The 19,878-nt window shown below is 36.7% G+C and overlaps 1 protein-coding gene across 1 annotated transcript; it reads right to left on the reverse strand.

Annotated features, from left to right (window-relative positions):
* Positions 1-6,258: 6,258 nt before the first annotated feature.
* LOC110173323 (chitin synthase chs-2-like) lies at positions 6,259-17,104 on the reverse strand. Its single transcript, XM_020939322.2, has 22 exons — positions 17,046-17,104; positions 16,264-16,399; positions 15,970-16,158; positions 15,008-15,884; positions 14,696-14,879; positions 14,518-14,613; positions 14,265-14,426; positions 14,009-14,183; positions 13,331-13,432; positions 13,107-13,248; positions 12,425-12,625; positions 12,107-12,222; positions 11,720-11,888; positions 11,296-11,475; positions 10,535-10,810; positions 9,735-9,912; positions 9,424-9,455; positions 9,280-9,344; positions 8,994-9,104; positions 8,675-8,889; positions 8,489-8,582; positions 6,259-7,243 (listed from the first exon to the last, which is right to left on the reverse strand). The coding sequence occupies exons 1-22, from the start codon at positions 17,081-17,083 to the stop codon at positions 7,067-7,069; spliced, it is 3,915 nt and encodes a 1,304-aa protein (XP_020794981.1). The 5' UTR covers positions 17,084-17,104; the 3' UTR covers positions 6,259-7,066.
* Between the last annotated feature and the right edge of the window lie 2,774 nt (positions 17,105-19,878).

Here is a 19,878-nt window from a genome sequence, read left to right on the forward strand (position 1 = left end):
CTACTGTCGAGTGAACAAATCCTAACACTGCAAGGTTAGACGGTTTCTACGAAGTGAAACGAATTGAAATCGGCTGATGAATCAGGATACCGCTGGTCTCCAGCAGCTACTCAACATCTGCTCAGCTTCTGGGGTGGTGATGATATACATGATATAAAGTATAATGCAACTAAGAGTGTGGTCATGATCTGAAGGACCAAAGAAGATAAGCACATGAGATTTCCTGATTTTTGCCTGTCAAATGTTGTGTTGTCCGTTACAACAAAAATCTAATATCTGGGGCATATTATCACCGCGATCATGACAGATGATCACCTCTGGATTAATTATAAAAAGCCAGTTTGCAAAAATTGCAGGTGGCTTACAATGACGGTTTGTGGTGCTTTTGAGGAGGCCACGATGGACCAGTGTGAAGGAGAGGTTTGTTACTGCACAAATGAACACTTTGCAAGCTGCCCTTAGAATTTTGATGTACAGTTTTATCTGCAGACTGAATAAATCAGACAATGAAATAATAATGTCACTCACAAATATGAAATTCAGTGCAATAAGATATCAGTCCAATATGTGGAGACACTGGTGTGGCTGTCTTTAAAAAACTTTTAAATATAAATGTTGTTTTTGTAATGTCACTGTCCTTGTCTGTTTTAAAAGCTAGGAGATATCGACAGAAATGTAGATCTTAAAATCGTTTTGCATTATCTTTTATTATTATTATGACAATTTTGTATGTATTTTGAATATGTTAAATAAAATAAAGCTAAAGTGTCTTGGTTGAGTCAGCTGAGTAAGTGGACCACAAAATTGACCGCAAATACTGTTTATTTTATTTTTAATCAGCTCTTTTTCAGTATGTTTAGTAGTTTTAATTATAGTATACCATAGACAACATGAAGAAGTGGACTAGGAGAGTGTGACATCACCCATAGCTTTCGGCTCCAGTCAAATGAAGCTCACCGAGGCCTGCAGTTATGGGGCAAATTTGGAGCCATGTTTCACATTAAGAATAGGAATTGATTCACAGACAAAATAGTGAAATAAAAACACAAGGATCACATAGAGCGAGCTTTGTCCATTTAGACAGAATGTAATATACTCAATATTCAGTTTTTGCACAATTTAAGAGCAATTGCAATATTCATTTGTCAACCTCTACATATCATTGTAATGTTGTATGGCGACTTGCAAAGGAAAAGGTCACAAGAGAGATTACAAGATATTAATGTAATATGTTTTAATAATTGGTAAACCCTAATGTGACACATAAAACATGGCCCTTGTTTTTTTTTAATTAAACAGATTCTTATTACCTCATCTGCATACATTATTAGAACTCATTAAGTCATATTAGAAGTTGGCAAATGAAACAGGCCTTAGAAGACTCACATACTTAGTGTATGTGCCCTGGGATAACTCTGTTTAACTGCTGTACATTAGATTAGTCAATTATTTTGTATTCAATGCTGAGATAATGATTGCGTTTAATAGGTAAGCTAAGGTGTGGCAGTCACGCTTTAACACGTCATGTGATTTTCTTTTTTATGAGGATATACAATGTAGTGGCAAAAGCAGATAATGGTCCTCACGTCATCAGAACTTAAGTCAAAGGTGCGCTATGTAACTTTTCTAGTGAATGTCCTCACAGTTTGGGTGCATGGCGAGCTCATTGCCTTGAATGTTCCACAATATGGCAATCAAAAAGCGTATCTCCATGGAGACAAGCAGACCAAATCTGTGGATAGGTGACCCCGTGTAGGAATGTCTCTTTATGTTGTGCATATTTAATTCAGAGTGAAAACAAGACAAGGCAAAATGGCTGTAATTCATGTGAAAATAAGACATTCATGGCCTCAGTCTATAACTACATCCACCATTGATCATCAAATGCATGAACACTTGCAGACATTGCATGGGCTGACCTTTGAAAGATGCCACGTGTGTCTAAGAAAACCACTAAGTTTACTTTAGTTAGGCTGTTTTTAATTATTAAAATTGAAAACAATAGTATCAACATAAGGCAAATATTAAGTGTACAAACAAATCTAAACCAAAGCCTAACCCACTCGGTTATGTGTCCTGGGTTAAACTCTGCTATTGTACTTGAATTTAATGATTTTAATTGAATGATATTTTACTTGATGACGAGATAGAAGATAATAGAGCAAATAAATCTGCAGTCACATTGCAAAAGAGCAGATAAATAATGATCAAGAGACATTTTTAGTTAAAATACAAGAAAAGCTTTAAAAACTCATCTTGGACTTTACTTTTTGGGAATAATCTTTTTGTGTATTTATTTATTTATTATTTTTGACTACAGAAATTTACAGTCTGTCCTCTGGTGGCAGTCACAAAGAAATGCACTAGGTGTCTGGGTCACTATTGCTAAATGGAATTATGCAAATTAATCAAAATGAAAACATAAAACTTGACAAGGCAGTGCTTTCTTGTAAATAATTAGTGACAATAGATAATTAAATTGTAAAAGATAATAATAGTAATAATCTGAATTTCTTTGTTAAATCATTATAAAATAAAAGGAAAAAAAATTGGTCATCGTTTGCAACTTCATTTGATTGGGTGAAATGTGTTTATTTCATGTCGTATTTATTTATTAACTCCTCCTGATGATTGAGTACCAACACAATGTTCAACTTTACAAGAATTTGAATGCATCATCATCCATTACAATTGGCATAGGCGTTGTGTTCTGGTGCCTGCTATGAGGTCACAGGTCAAAAATACTATACAAATAATTAGATTTTGAATTGATAATGGTTTAATTGAATGCGTAATTCCAGCTACTTGTGCATCATGGTAAGTTGAATAGACATCAGCAGTAATTACATGACTCCTACTTTTGTTTAGACAACAGTGTGATCCTCCCTGAGAGTGAGTCACAGCACTTTTATTTTATTTTAATTTTTTATTTTTTTGCTTTGTCATTGTAATATATATATATATTTATTATTATATTATATATATATATATATATATATATATATTATATTATATATATATATATATATTATTTTATTTTTTTTTTTTTTTTTATTTTTTTTTTTTTTATCAGTTGAAAACACTGAAATTGACTAAAATGATTATACCATCCTCCACAGCAGTCCAACAACTTTCCCTTGTGTAATAGACAACTGAAACACCATCAAACACCATCTTTTCACTGGATGTCATTACCCCACCTGTTGGATATAGCATACAGAATATATTTTATACTTTGCTTAATTCTACTTGTACTTAGACAAATCTGTATCTGTACTTTATTTGACTTATTTGTAGCTATACGTCAGTGCCTGAGTGTGCCAGATCTCTGGGCTTGTTTAGTATGTGGATTTACTAGAACTGTATTACTAAGAACTATTCTATTGTTACATTGTAACCTGTGATCCAGGGTAGTGTTTTGTCCCTTGTGTATATACAGTTTGTGTGCCTTGTGTCTTTGTATTGAATGATTGTTGTTTATTATCATATCCAGAATGATATCTCTCTATATTTTTTATACGGATGGACATGAGAGAGAGAGAGAGAGATACTTTACTGACTTTACTCCCAAGGGAATTTCCATTGCTTCTCAGTGACCTTTGTGCCTCACTCATAGACCGTATATCAGGGGTGTCCAAACTTTTTTCATCAAAGGCCACATATCTAAACAAAGACGAAGCAGAGGGCTGATCAAGGGCCGTAGACTGGTGCTCAGTACATGGAATAATTTAAATATGTGCATGTTTAACACATTAGAATGAGCCATCGGTCTTTATTCATGCTAAGATCCTTAAAATCACACACTAAATATTAAATATTAGCTTCATCAAGGTAGAATTTCAAAAAACTTGCAGTAAAAAGTATTTTTTTATTTGATGCAAGGTAATTTGGGCCAATTCACCCGGAAGCCAGAGGGCCAAGAAAAATTTGTCTGAGGGCCACATTTGGCCCCCCCGGCCATAGTTTGGACATGCCTGGTATATATGAATGGACATACTATAGCTAGCACGCTAGCCATCATGTTCCAAATAGGAAGTGTGCCAGGAGGCTCTTCCGGCTCCTTCTGACCCTGGCTCCCTTTGACTTACATTGGGATCTTGTGGCTCCTCTCTCTGTACCTGCTGTAGTGAGCCTCATCATTTTGGTCTTAAAATGTCCGTATTAACCTGCTCTACCTATTTTCATTTTTCTACAGTTTCTACAATTTTTAATTTTGCCCCTAAATAAATCTATGAACATAAATAATGGACTGAGCAGGGTATTTGTCGCTCTCTGGTGAGAAGGGCAATCACATTTAACAACCGGAATTTTGATTGGCCGTTGTGGTTGCTATGATACTTGCAGTCGGATTTCCACATAGGCTCCAAACTCGCTCCTGTAACCATTAGCATCGGGAGCTTCATCTGAGTAGAGCTGAAGCTACAGATGACGTCTCACTTGCTTAGTCCATTTCTTTTATATAGTCTGTGGTCTCATTCAAACATCTCAGTGCAGTTTCACAGAAGAACTGGTCAGGTAAAATCTGTAGATCCTGTGTCAGGGCAGAACCAAAAATGTCCCTCCACTGTGTCCTGCAGCATCACAGCAGTGTCCGGGGGAGCCAGGTGAACACAACAGGAAAGTCCTCACTCTACTCATACTTGTGTCATTTGAACTACACATGTTGCACTTCTTAGTTGGTTAAAATCCCATGAAACAATGTTAAAAAACTGAGCTCAAAAAAAGTTTCAAAAGCTGCTCAGTGTGTGAGTCAGGTATCCACAAGTGCACCCAGCCACTCTGTTTGGACTCCATGGGACTATATTAGTTTGGTCCTCACACCATCCATCCCGTCTCAAGCCAGAACCAAACATGTTAGTCCAATCAGATTTGTTTTGTTGTAGTAACACATATGAAACAAAGGAGCTCATTGGTCACCTATCATTTACAAACAAAAATACATTTCTCTCACCTCCAATTAACAGAGTTTACTGCTTTCAAAATCTGCAATGTTTTTTCCCTTTTATTTTCCTCATAAGATGCCTTATTTGATTTGTTTGGATGGACCATGCGTGCCCCTGACTGGCTAATCCACCTGCCTTTCTCATCCTTTTGAAAACAGGGAGATTCACTGGAGACCAGACTCACAACTTTATAAAGCAGAAATGTATATTCTGGATCCCAGGCACATTTATAAGTGTTAATGCATAAGTACTGTAGTACCTATGTGTCGTGTCACCAACCAAGGAGTTACCTTTGCTTGGTTTTACACTTTTAAAACACTAAGAGTACATACTTAATGGCAGAAGAATGCTTTGTATCTCGTTATATAAGACATTTTGAAGCCACAGACACATAATTATCCAGGCTGTGTCCAAAGCAGAAACTGACAATACAACATTTGCTCTTCCAACATTACATGACCACTTATCAGGGATCCTTTTTGGTGTGGCAGTCTAAGGTATGATGAAAATGTACAGTTATTTAAGTACAATAGCATGACTATGCCTGGCTCACAACATATTGATTATAAATCCCAACTCTCCCACTTTTGAAGACTATAATCCTCCATAAACCCCTGTTTTCAGGACAATGCTGGAATGGTGTTTACAGTAAGAAAAACTCTAAGACAGTGGTACGCCCATAATTAGATGCTCTCATAGCTGTGTGTCATTAAAACATAATTGTATCTGCGTTTGAGAATGTGAGCCAAAGCAGGTTCACAGATTCCACCCTCAGGCAACACATCCATCTAATTTGTTAGAAATACAATTCCAATAATTACATTCTTTGGTTAAATAAAAAGGGACAAAGGACTATATATTTTTTTTTTATTCACTACTGTTTTCTCTATTAAAACAGGACCTGCATAGTCACAGGTGAGGAGGTAAGTAGTAAATTTTAGATAATTGTACTTCTCAGAGTAGTTTTAGTAGTTGTACTTCTGTGTGAGTACTGTTTTTTTGAAGTCGCACAACTACTTGAGTAAAAGATTGTTACTCATTCCACTGTGAGTAAGCGTAAACATGCCAAAAATGTAACAACTACTCTTACTCTTAAATTACTCTTATGATTTTACACTTCCACTTGAGTAATATTATTTTGAAATAACAATATTTTTACTTGAGTTAATTTTTTTGTCTATTTACCCACCTCTGCATAAAGTAAACATGCAGACTGAATATAATAATAATAATAATAATAATAATAATAATAATAATAATAATAATAATAATAATAATTCCTTTTTAATAACCAATCTTCTACATCTTGTTTTAGTTTCTTTTTTTTTTACTTCAAAAATGTCATTTCACTGGGCACATGAAAATTCAACAGTAAAATACATCATATTTTCATTCTTGCCAAATGGAGCGTCAGTATTTCGTTTAACACTGTCAATACATTTTGTTCATAACTATGTAATACCCTGAGTTTTATTCTTCCCTTACCCTGTGAATATCCTTCATTTTAAAGGGTAACTTTTATCATGGAGGGCCGCTATGGAGACGAGATCACTCTGCCTGAAATATTCAACAGTATGGCATTAAATATGAATAATTATCTACATGGAAACAAGCAGGTGACACTGATGAGCCAAGTTACAAGTCAGATCTGTGGAGAGGTCTCCCCAGTAAAAGTAACATGTTATGTTTAACATTGAAAACTCCTGTAATTGAATAACTGGAAAATAGATCAGTTTAATGCCATACTGTGGAACACTCTAGAGTTAGTAATAACATCTCCATGGAGACAAGCAGTTGCATACCCCCAGGCGAAAAGTTACCTTTAAAAACACATCTACAATACTATCACATAGAAGGTTGTTTACTTCAATATTCTCCCCAGTGCTTCTCATTTGCAGAACTATTACATATTACAGTAAAATCCTTCACATAGCACATACTTCTAATAAGTAAATAAAATACATAAATATCTAAAGAGGTTGAATTGTTGCACCCTTAGGTGCAGAAAAAGTGCTCTATGAATACAGAAATAGCATTATTCACACATCAACGATTGTAAACATAAATAACATAGAAAATGATCACAAAACTGGATATTTTAAAGTGCTACTGTCCATTTAGTTTTACACTAGAGTGCCGTCATCTGGGCTCCTGGTGGGAATATAGGGGAACATGTCATCATCACTGTCGTCCGAGCTGAAGTAGTCCAGGTCCATTTGGGACTGATCATCTATTTCTGACGTATGGATGGAACCAGAGCCATAGTCGGAAGGCTCTGTACTGGGCGGAGCAGAAACCACCTGAAAAAGAGAGTGGGGATTAGTGCTGGGTTTTAGATGACGTCATAACATTCTATAGACGCATAATATTTAATCCAGAAGGGGCGCAGCTAAAATCAAGATTATTCAAATGTAAGCTTTTGTGGAAATATAGTAAGTTCTTGGGTCTAGTCACTAAAAGAAATTATCTGGTTCAACATTTGCAAATTTACCTTTTAGATATTTCATGGCAAATATAACGTTATCAATCCATGGGTTTTGAAGTGATGAAAAAATAGGACTGTTACTACAGTAATAAACAATTTGAAACAAAGTGACGTGACACCTATGGTTAAGGTCTGTCTTATTAAGCTGGTCATCAAAAAACAATTAATTTAAAAATAACACTTTAAATTATTCTTTCTTCAATTTTAGTTTTTGCAACATTAGTTTGCCCTTTTTTGCATCATTTTCTTTGTCAAAACCTGCACAGGGGTGAACAATTTGAAAGAAATAACAATTTGAAAGAAATCACATTGCTGTATACATAACATTAGAAATTAGATAATGATCAGATTTTTGATCTGCCAGTGAGTACAGCGCAACTAAAAATGTGCGCAATTGTGGTTGTGTTATGGTGGCCAAAAAGATCACAAGGGCGTGTTGCAGCAATTAAACGTTTAAGTATGTTCCTTTTTTACATTTAATAACAAGACCAACCTGTTTCTAGTGCTGAGGTAAAAACTAGATTCACATACGTTTTACAAAGTGGTTATTAAGAATTGGGGTAAGACTCACTATTGATCTACAAACTTTGTGTCGTCATCAGTAGAATTACTTAATAATGCATTAGTCCTATCTAGAGCTTTTCTACGTGCTTTATTTTGCCTTATTTTTATTTAGTTTTTTATTACTTCCATACTCTGCTGTGTTAAGCCATTTGACCAGCAATCACCGCTCACTCACATACATAGGCAACACAGTCAAAACTAGATTTAAAACTATATTGAAACTATGTTGAACATTTCAAATAATAATCTTTTTTTTTTTTCAAATTGAAGTGGGTGTTGTTAGTGTTCATGTTGGGGCAGAGGAAGGTAGTGTAGACTATAATTGACAACAATTTGTACAAATTCTGTTAGATTTATCATTTTTGATCACACATTTATAAAAGTAAGAGGATTGTGTGTCTTGTATTTGGAGGAATACTGTGATAAGATTTACTTGAGAAACAACACAGCATGTTATATCAATATTTAAATATACTGTATTTATATATTACAATACCTTCTTTTTGTGTGGCATATATATGTCTTCAGTTTTCGACACAGGTTTTGGCTCCGTGTTCAAGAAGGCCACATAATGGATCAGCGTGTTGAGTCTAAAAGATAATAACATAACAAAATCACTTGAACTATTTTCTTTAGTGCTTTTAAGTAAATACTGTATATGTGACATGCTGTGAAGACTAACCTGTGGAAAAGCATAGCCACAAACTGAATGATAACTGACGCAGCAAATCCAATGATGAACATGAACCCAATGGGGTCGACTTTGAGATTTTGTCCCAGACTCTCCAGCTCCACAGTGACCTTTGGCACCTCGATAAAGATGGCCACTTCAAAAGTCTGTAGGGTGAATGTGGCCACCAGCCACAGGGAATTCATGAAGAAGAAGGCAAAGTTTATCTGCAAAGAGAAGACATGGAAGCAAAGGTCACACAACACTTTTTTAAAATCCTTCCTGGAATGTTCCACAATATGTCATTACACTTTTCTCTTTTTCTTTTTACCTTGTTTCTCAAGCTTTTTAGCTCTTCTTTGACTTTCTCCTGTTTGGCCTTGTCCATGGGCAAAGGTTCGAGATACTTCTGCTGCAGGTCAATGAAGAACTCCTCCTCGTCCTGGTAAAAACAGTCATCCAATTTTATTTTAACCCACAGTTCAAAGTTACACAAGAGAGTAATTATCCGTAAGTATCGGTAGGGAGTAGTTTAAAATAGACAAGTTTGCTGAAGTGTGTTACTCAACAAAATAAAATGTATTACTACTATTAAACACAAAGCGAGCTGGCCACACCTTTTCAAGCGAACCTTCCTCAAGCTCCATGTCAGTGCACAGATCCTTCATCTCTGTCACCCAGCCTGCAACATCAACAAAAACATTAGAGAATGTCTAATATGAAATTTACAAATGACAAATGATTCCAAGACAAGTACTTACATTGATAAGGGTAGTCATAAACTGGTTCGTTCCTGCAGAAAATGACAGGAAAAAAGGTTAAACTTATATAACGTGGTATAAATTAAATGCAGTGCTATTCTGGGAAAATAAATATTTATTATATTTAGAATATTGCATTTTACAGATGGTTAACTGTCCTCAAAATGGCACCGTATAACAGGAATCTAACACCTCTGAATATATTTAAAATATTACAATTAGTCATTATTAAGTATTTAGACATTAGCGATGCTAATCCTCCCTATATTGTGCAGTCATAATGAGTTGGCTTGTTGTGTGTAGTTGCTCACCGGAGGTTGGTTGTGGGGATGCCGTCCACTATGGTGTTCAGGGGTCCATCCACTTCCTCCTCTTGGGGCTCTACCACAGGCTCCTGGGCCACTGATCTCCTCTCTGGTCTCTGACTGGGCTTTTTACAGCAGTCCTGGGTCCAGGAGCATGAGAAGAAGCGCTGCAAGGCACTTTTGGCTGTAAACAAATTTAGTTTGAGCTTAAATTCAGAGCATAAAATGGGAAATTCAGTATTTTATTCTTAATTTTACTCTTTGTTAATAATACATATTTATACATTTTATTTATTAGGTGCCTTTCTAGACATACAAGATCACCTTACAACAATAAACAATTACTATATTACTATAGAACAAAGTTAAATACTAAACAAAGAACAAAGTTAAACACTAAAGCAGGACAGTGCAGCTATGGCCTGGTGGTGTGGTGGAGTGAATAGGCCAGTCTAAGGTGCATGAGACAGATTTTCATATTTCTTGGTTTGTGCTTATGGTAGATATTTAACATAGTCAACATCAGTCAAGTGGGGCAGCTTGAGGGGAAAAGAAGAAAATACAGGTAGTGGTGAGTTCTGAAATACCGCTACCTATGTCATCAACACGGAATTCAATCCACATCCATTTTTTACTCAAACCTAGCTAGTTTGACATTTTATTTATGTCAAGATAATATACTGTCAACAAAGTGAGAACATTGCACTTGAAACTGGTTATTAATTATGATTTCATTCATTTCAAAGTATCTTGAGATATAGATCCAATATTCAGATTTATGTTTGCATGGTGTAGAAGTCTATTACCTTTCTCTCTGGAGCTCTTGGGTTTAGTGGGGTCAGACTGAGATCCTGGCGCAGGTTTGACTTCTCTGGTTCCCCATGAGACATTGTTGAGGTTGACCATTGAGTAGATAGTGAGCAGCAGATAGGCACTGGGGATGCAGATAATGTAGAGGAAGCCATAGAAGACCAGAGGGAACTCCTGTGGGTGCATCAACGCAGTCACAGAGTATATGATCGCCATGATGATTACGAACATGCTGCTGGGAGTGAAAATGGTTTTGTCTTTCACCATGGCACCTAAGAAGAAAAAAATGAAAAAAAAATGAAATGGACATAGGGGCTTACATGCTACAGTATTTATGCAATTCTTAGTTTTTGAGAGAAAGATTCAAACAGTCTGTAAATTTGACACGTGGAACAGAAATGGCTTAAAGTATATTTAGCCCACAATCACAAATTTATAACTGAATTTGCCACCACAGTATTAAATTTCACCTTAGTTCATTTGTGCAAACTGAGAACACATTGAGCTTGCTGCTAGTTTTTTTTTTTTTTTATGTGGAATGGCCAAGACAAAATATCATACAGTTGTGAACTATGCATGAGTTTCAGAATGACAAACAATTATGAATGTTGTCATAGCAATTAACAATTTAAAACTAAATATTGTAGCTTTATTTTGCATATAAAAGGAAACTAAACCCTGTGGTATGTGGCAATGTCCCTTGACCAGTATCAGCATTTTTTATGGTAAATTTGTTTTTGTTTTGACAGTGACTTACCAATAATAGCCATGGACACCACCAGCATAAGGAAGGCATACATGATACTGAGGAAGGCTGCGACTGTGATCTGTGTGTCTGACTTCAGTTTGAAGCACAGGCCCAGGTAAATGGCAGGGGGAATCACAGATAAAACTAGGGCCAGGCTCGAATGCATGTTAAACATGAAAGACATACTTCCTGAAAGCAAAACAGAAACAGTGTGAATCACAAGAAAACATCAGCTATTTAAAAAGGATATATTTTGCTAAATCTACTGTCTTTTAACCATGTTATAATGTCACTCCCTCACCATTCACTTAGATTGATTTGTGTATGTTTGAATAATCTTTAGTTTTGAACTACCCCCTCTCCCCGCCCACAACTCTGTACTTAATATGAAAGAAGAAAGAGTGCAAGTCATAGAAATAGCTTCAAAACTAACCTGCTATCATGAGACAGATGGTAGCTGGGGCTAGAATGGCTGAAATCATGGTAAAGAGCTGGTAGAACATGAAGGGCTTGGACATGGATGGATTCCTTTTAGAAATCACTGTGGTTTCTCCCAAGAGATCTGCAATGTTGGCCAAAGTAGAAGGACCCCAACGACGGCGCTGCAAACAAGTGAGATATGAGAGAAGAAGTTAGCATTAGGCTAAAGATAACAGATTGTGTCCAAGCATAAAATTCTTAAAACCCCATAGTTTAAAATGGAGGTGAGACTTTTACATTACATTACACATCTTATATGTGGACCCAGTTGCTAACACACAATGATATAGTTATAGGATGTTATGAATACAAAGTATTCAGTGGGTTTTGTGTTACTGACCTGGTTGTAGAGTTCTTTAAAATCCTCAGGTGCATTGGTGTAGGCATCTGAAGCCGCATTGTACTCCACTCTCCAGCCCTGTTTTAGCAGCAGAGTGCACAGCCAGCGGTCCTCCCCTGCACAGCACAAAGCAAATTACATGTATTTAATTTATATAAAATAACTGAACAAAACCAAAGCTAATCAAAATGAAATTCATATTCTGGACTAAAGTCAGTTTAACATATGATGTTATGTTTTACATTCATATTATGAACCTATTAACTATCAGCCAACTCCTGATTTAAGAAACAGATCATCTCTAATCATCTCTCTCACCTTGATCGTACTGGACATAGTGGCTGGCCTCGAGGGACTTGCTGGAGTACCTCTTCATCACATTATCGTCCATAAGTGCCTCTGCTCTGAAGAGACTGAAGCATCCCGGACTGCACAGCACACAGCCAAACACGTGTTCTGCTGTCTTCTGCAGCCAGTGACTGATGGCATACTCAAACTTCTGAAACCACACTGCTGGGCCTGAGGAAAAACAGAGGAATATAGATGAAATGTTGTTGTTTTTTACTGTGTTGTGTGTGAAAATATATAAAACTAATTACGAGAAATGATTACAGATGCCATTTAAATTTTGTAGTGAGTGCCCAAGGTTGTTGCAGGGTTATAGAAGTGAACTTTGAAAGCTAATCTGTTTTAAGTAAGACCTGGTTTAGATATTTTTAGGTTTTGTAAAGTCATACATGATCCTGTTTTGACCAGGGTTTAATGTTATTTAGACACATTTCACATCTGTTTCTGCTAACATTTTGCAAATTTCATTTAGTTTAGGTTTAGTTAAAATGGTTGTTTTCAGTCTTTGCACTCTGCAAACAGTTTTGTTACACATGTCTTTCTTTTCTTTTATACATATGTCTATATTTATGTTTATATTGAACCATATTTGTATTGTTTTACACTAACCCACTCCACAAAATGAGTATTTTCAAGAAAGACCAGTTCTAACCTGCTCCAGTGGGATGAATCCTTCCACATGCTGCCCCAACTCGAGGATACATTTTCAGCCGGTCAATGAGGAGAACCACTGCTGTAGGCTGGAAGTCTGTGTCCCCATCTAAAGCCAGGAGGTACGTGTTGTGTTTTTCTTTCTATTGAGACAAAAACACAGGTCAGTTTCACAATAGTTGATATCATTCAGATTTACAGTAATATAGTCTTAATGCAGTTTACCTGGATATCCTGCTTTAGAGAACTCTCATCCTCTCCCTTCTTCCAGCGAGAATAGTATTTGGACATGAGCTTGTATCCCAGAAGGTAGTACAGGTACATAACCTGAAAATCAAAATGGCGGTTAAGACATTACATACTTTACGGCAGAGTCATGGTTAGGTAACAGAACAGAAATACTATTAGAACAAAGACTGTAATTATGGAAAGCACAGGGTTATTATTTCAATTATAATGATTATAGGTCCTGTATCCGATTTTGCACCGTGAACAAGGAAGCCAGTCTGGTTTCATTGTTCAATTCACCCACTTAAAGCCCATTCTGTAATGTCCCATGATAGAGATTGTCTGGTAGAGTCACTGGCAGTTGCTTCCATATGTTTTTTATAAATAGAGCATGGGGCAAAGGGCATTTTCCTTAACAAGATTTTTGTTTTCAGGGTGAATTTACATTTTATATTATATTTTACACAGAAAATAATCATTCAATAGGAAAATATGGCTCTCTTCCCCCATCTGGGAGTATGGCATCACCACAACCACCAGTACAGCAGATTGGCTTGGGAGAAGAATAGCCTTACTTTCTGACCAAAAGATGTACATATGTTTTCATGTCATGTTTCTACAGTTCAGGCTATATGATTTTATATGATGGTTATATGGATATATGATTGGTTTTACCTGTGACCATCTCTTCTTGTGGCGGATGCGTTCTTTGTCCTTAAAGTGAATTATGATAAAATTCCCATAGGGCATTTTAATAACTATCCGACCTCCATACGGTGTCTTGATGATCTTCTGTTTTGGATGCTGCTGTTTTTTTATGAACATTTTCTCGTCTATGTTTGTGAAAATGCTGAAAATATATTAAAATATAAATATATAAATGTGTGCAATAGAAATAAGAGAGGGGTAAATAAGAATGCACTTATCTTACCCATAAACCTCGGCTATGATTTCTACTAGATTCTTGGCGAAATGATTCAGGTGACGCCCTCGACTTCCCTTTATGTCCATGAATGCGTCATCAAAGTAGATATGAGCCTCAAAGCTGAAGTCATTGAACTCTGCATTGTCTCTTGGTCTGTATTTATCCAATCTGAACACCACAGAAATAACATAAAGAAACACGTTTAAAATCTATACAAAAAATGTAATAAGGAAAAACATGCAACACTTAGAGCACTAACCTGAAGATGGATATTATAATGTTCATCATCTCCTCATAGGTTTCATGCCACATTGTTGCACACAGATAAATCATGGCAGGTTCAACATTTTTGAGGCTTAAAGAGACAATATGCAGTGTTATTTAACAAAATCAGATTCTTTAGACTCGCAGACCTCTAACACATGAAAATCACTTACCCCTTGAGTTTGTCTTTGGTCCTAATCTCAAAGCGTGTGTTGAGCAGCAGAGACTGCTCTATGAAGCCCCCTTCGTACATCCTCCGCACAAACAGGTCCTGAGTCCTCTGGATGCGATACAGACTCAGGTGCCACAGGTGGATGGTACAGAGCACCAGGCCAAGCCACCACGACACAGCAGAGCCTGAGGAGAAGCACACACACTCAGGGACAGAACTGTGCAGCTTTAAGAGAGCACTTTGTACCACTGTAGTCACATTCATCTGAGTTCAGTGACCATAGTAATAAAATAAGAGTTTAAGCGCTTATTACCGGTGAGGATGCCGATGTCACTGATCTTGGACATGTCCAGGAAGCAGAGTGTGTGGGTGACGTCATAGACCAGCTCAGGGAACACACTGGAGCTCAGGTTACCATCTCGACCACTCACCACCACATTACAATAGTGTGTGAAGTTGGTGGTGGTGCCGTTTAGGTTGAGCCTGTAGTCCTGATAATAGACGATCACAGGGATCACCAGCAGGGCCATGACAGACAGAGAGGCCAGGTACAGAGGCAGGATGAAGCAGCGCCGCATGGCATGCATTTTACACGCTGCCAGGGAGAACCAGTGGCACAGAGCAGAGGACACCAGCTGCACCCCCACCGTGATGGCTATGACCCGGGTCTGTAGAGCGGGGATGGACCTGACCACATCCCAGTCCATCTTGGACAGAGGGACATAGGCTCCCAGAACTGCTGCGGTCACAGCGATCCGGAGCAGGCTGGAGAACATGTTGAGAATGTTCTGACATCTCTTCATGTCATAATACAAAACTCTGACCTTTAAGGAGTTGCTATGCTCACTAATCAGTCCAAAGTAGTTTTCCCACCAGTTAAAAGACACCAACAGAGAGGCTCCCACTGCCAGCCCCACCCACATGGCCATGTTTAAGTCCCTGGTGTCCTTCATGATGTACAGAGCCACGAAGAGGCCGTAGCCCAGCAAGATGAGGAGGAGGCCGGTGATGGAGGGCACCAGGAAGCGGTTCCTCTCTTTGGCAGTGCACTGAGCCACCATCTGCAGCAGTGCAGACAGAAACGCCGCTCCGTTCAAGATGGTCACATTGGTCACAATGTCCAAATGTGGCATAGCCACTATGGTGAGGATAGCTGCTCCTGCAGAGGCCACAAACTCAAAGAAGAACACCTGGAACAGGACATGAATATTCACTCACTGAGGCACAGCATGTTTATATAGAAACTATCATTCAGTAAATAATGGTCCTACTCACCAGGGCAACTGTGGCAACACGGGGGAACTTGGAGGTTTTGTAGCAGGCCTTCCAGACGCTCTTGAGGAAGAGGAGCACACTGGAGGTGATGAGAGCACAGCCGATGCACAGCAGAGACACTGGCTTCTGCTCCTCTGGGATCACCTTTGTGCCCTCACTCGACATGGTGATCAGGAGCAGGAAAGATGTCTGAAGGGGGTAAAATAATACAATATTGTAAAATATACATAAAATACATAAAAGATAAATACATTTTTAAAAGTATGGAATAAATATTTAAAACTAATGCCAGACCTTGCTGCACAGGGCTAGTCCAAACACGATCAGGGCGACTGCGCAGAGCGTGATGAAGCGCAGCAGTTTGATAAGTTTCCATGGTGTGTTTTGGTCGTCTATAATGGGCACTTCTCGGGCTGTGTCCCACGGCCTCCTGATCCATACAAAATAAAGTTTAGTAAAATGAAAACATTAACAGTTTATCATTTCAATTAGGTATAAATAACAGGGCAAAAAAAAAAATTAAAGTTATCCACAGATATAAGTAACACAAAGGAATCAGAAGAGATTTTTTTTCCCATTGTCAGTGAATAAAAGAATCACAAACTCCAGTGGTATAGCACATAAAATAATTTTAAAAATTAAAATATAAACTATAAGAATATAAGAGTACAAGAATAAGAGCATGTGTAAAAGTGGACCCCATTCTATAAGCTCACATCTTTTTAGGGTGTTTGTGTTTTTCACAGTGTCACAAATACTGACATATATATTACATGTTAAATGTACAGTATACACTTGTGTATGTGTGTGACCATATATAATATATAATCTTGAACATTGTGAAAAATAAATTGAATTGAATTTAAAAGTAAAATAAATTAATGCATGCTGATTTCCATACTATACTAAACTACTATACTCCTTACCAAACTATATATAAGTTTTCCTAATATAATAAAACAAAATACAAATGAAAATAAATAAAAAGCAGTAGCATAACTAAATATATTTATATATATTTTAAGACAAATTGAAAAAAGAGAAATCCTGTGAATGTATTTGAAGGAAGAACTTACCTGGGCACTTCTTCTCTGTTGTCCATGTCTTCATCCATGGTGCTTATTGCTGGTGTAAAATCAAAGGTTTAGGGATGGGTAGAGTGTTTTATACTCCAGGCAACTCTTACAGTGATGTCAGAGAATGGACTCCACCCATTTATACTTAACTCAAATGCACTGCAAGAAAACCTCAATGTGCCCTCACAGTTTCCTGGTTCACCTGGGTTAGTAAAAACAAATCAGTTTCCTGGATACTATATCGACACTCATATTAATCATTTGAGGAGTTTGGTGTAGTAAGAAATCAAAAAGAGAGGATTTTAAAATGAATATTCAAAATTAAAGGTATCAAACGTACAGAGTAACTAATTTGATAATAGATATACTTAAGCTATTCAGGCCTTCTTCTGACAAAAACTGTGGTAAAAGTGGCCCGTATTACTCCATTTTCTGATCTGTGATTTCTTGTCAAAACATAACTGGAGCTGTGTTTTGTTTCATTCATTCACAAATCAAAAAAATACACAAATGAATATTTAGGCCTTAGTTCTTCTCTCAGAATACTCTGTTCCATCTTGTGATGTCATGTGGTGATACCAGAAATGCTCCATTGTGATTTTTAAAGCCCATTCACCTTCACTAGAATCTTTGGATGATTTTAGCTTTGGTATCCCTGATTTCTACTGAACAAAAGGTAAAAGCTAGCTGTTAACTTTTAAACTACCATTTCATGACATCACAAGGTGGAACATTTTGAGCTTTGGGTACGCAGACAGCCTAATAATGCAGGATTATTAAACATGTTTTAATCACACAACTCTTGTCTAACATTGGTTAAAGCTCACAAAAGTCAAATTTGCTTAATATAGGACCTAAAGTAGGAGTAAAGCATAGATGTTTATATAAATATTAAAACATAGCTGATTATTATTACATCAATTACAACAGCACACACTAAAAACGCCAAGGCCACTGTGTTAAAATAGTATTCAATCAACCTCTTTGCTGTGTTTGCCCCAACGCCTCAAAGCCTATCTAAAGTAGCCAGGACTGCCCATTCAAACAGCTTATTCCTGTAAGTGTAAGCCACTGCCAGGAAAGTCTCAGAGTGCCTGGTTTTAACAAGCCTGGCTCAAACAGAAACTCAGACTGATATGGCATGTGCACAGAAATTAAACAAACATGCAGTGTGCCAGTTAACAAAAAGGAAGCATGAACAGGTAAACAAGTGATTAACTGCTCGTTAATTGTGTCCAGAATGTGTCCAGTTTTGTTTTTACTAAAGAAATAGGTGCATAACTTTCCAAAAGCTTCTTTATTCATATAGCGTCATAAGGCATCTGCATTGAAATCAAACAAATTTGCAGTGTGCTCGTTTGTAATAAGGAAGTATTTACAGTATAAACTATTTATTTTGCTACTAGTGAATTGTGTCTAGGATGTGTCAATTTTTTTTATTTTTCATTATACGATGTGAGATGCTTCTTTAACTGTTTTCCACCACATTATATAATAACTATCTCATAAAAAATACCATACAAAATACCATTTCCAGAAATGTGATATGTATGTATGTTTACAAAAATTGCTTTTTAAATAATTAAAACCAAACACCAGCAAAAAATAAATAAAATTGGTCTGGACTGAAAAGTGTGAGATCTGCTGAAATAGCTGAGACTTATTTTTATCCCATTTAGTTTGAGTTAACATTGCAACTTTGAACAAACCAAATACACAAAAAAATAAGAGATTAACTGAATCACTTAAAATCCACTTAACTCATTACATCAAAGTCACTACATTTCATCCTTTAATTGTTCTAAAACTCTCTGTAAAATACTTTAATACTTTTACTTAAGTTGATTTTTACATGTGATACTTAAGAAGTCTTTTGCCCTGGTATCTGTATTTTACTTAAGTAACCAAATTGAGTACTTCATCCACCACTGCCATTAACACAAACAATGAAACATGTTAAACATTTTAATGTCACACAAATTTATCTGAGCTCTACCATCCCTTCCTTGTACATCCTGGATCAAGATGGTCTGGTTATTTTTCTTGTTTGTTTGTTTCTTTTGTTTTGTGCCAAATGAAATAGTAGGCCAATGGAGTCTTGCACCTTTAGATCAAAAATATGCAGTGTTTGATAACTGTAATATTTTTCTATGAGAATAATCTTGAATATAAGTACATATAGTGCATATCCAAGTGTTTACCTTTTACCATGAAAGTAGAAAAAAATGACCCTAATGTAGTCAAATATAAACTGTGATATGTGGGAAAATTGTAAAGTGCATTGTGTTGTAATGCAAAAAATAGACTTCCATTTCATCTGAGTGCAGATGTCGGCAAGCTATTTATGAATTCAGTTCTATTTTCACATTTTACGTATTGCACATGGTCACTGGCAACAAACTCTGCAAAACAACCTCTTCAAAGCTTGTACAAACAAGCGCTTAAGTTTTTAGATAAGAAACACATGTTGCATTATTATTCATTTTAGTGTAGTGTACAAGTCCAGGCGCCCCCACCACTAAGTTTTTGTGAGTGTGGCTTAAAGAGAGTCAGGGCTGTAGCTATAGTCATCTGGAAAATGTATATATGTAAATATGTTCTTTTTTTTTTTTTTTTTTTTTTTTTTTTTTGGCATTTGGAGTGCTGATGAGGTGCTCCCTCTGCTGGTGATGACTTGTTGGAGTTTGTTTTTAGCTGTATTTTAAATGATACATGGGCCATTTTATGAAGTACCTGTACCCTGTTACCTGCAGTTATTTTGCCTCTCCCCAGGAAATACAGATAAAATGTGGATGTAGTTAAATCTGGTCTTTGCAATACATTTACTGTGCCA

This window comes from Boleophthalmus pectinirostris, unplaced genomic scaffold (assembly GCF_026225935.1).
Source record: "Boleophthalmus pectinirostris isolate CB_2022bp ecotype Guang Dong unplaced genomic scaffold, ASM2622593v1 HiC_scaffold_21, whole genome shotgun sequence".
NCBI lineage: Eukaryota > Metazoa > Chordata > Actinopteri > Gobiiformes > Gobiidae > Boleophthalmus > Boleophthalmus pectinirostris.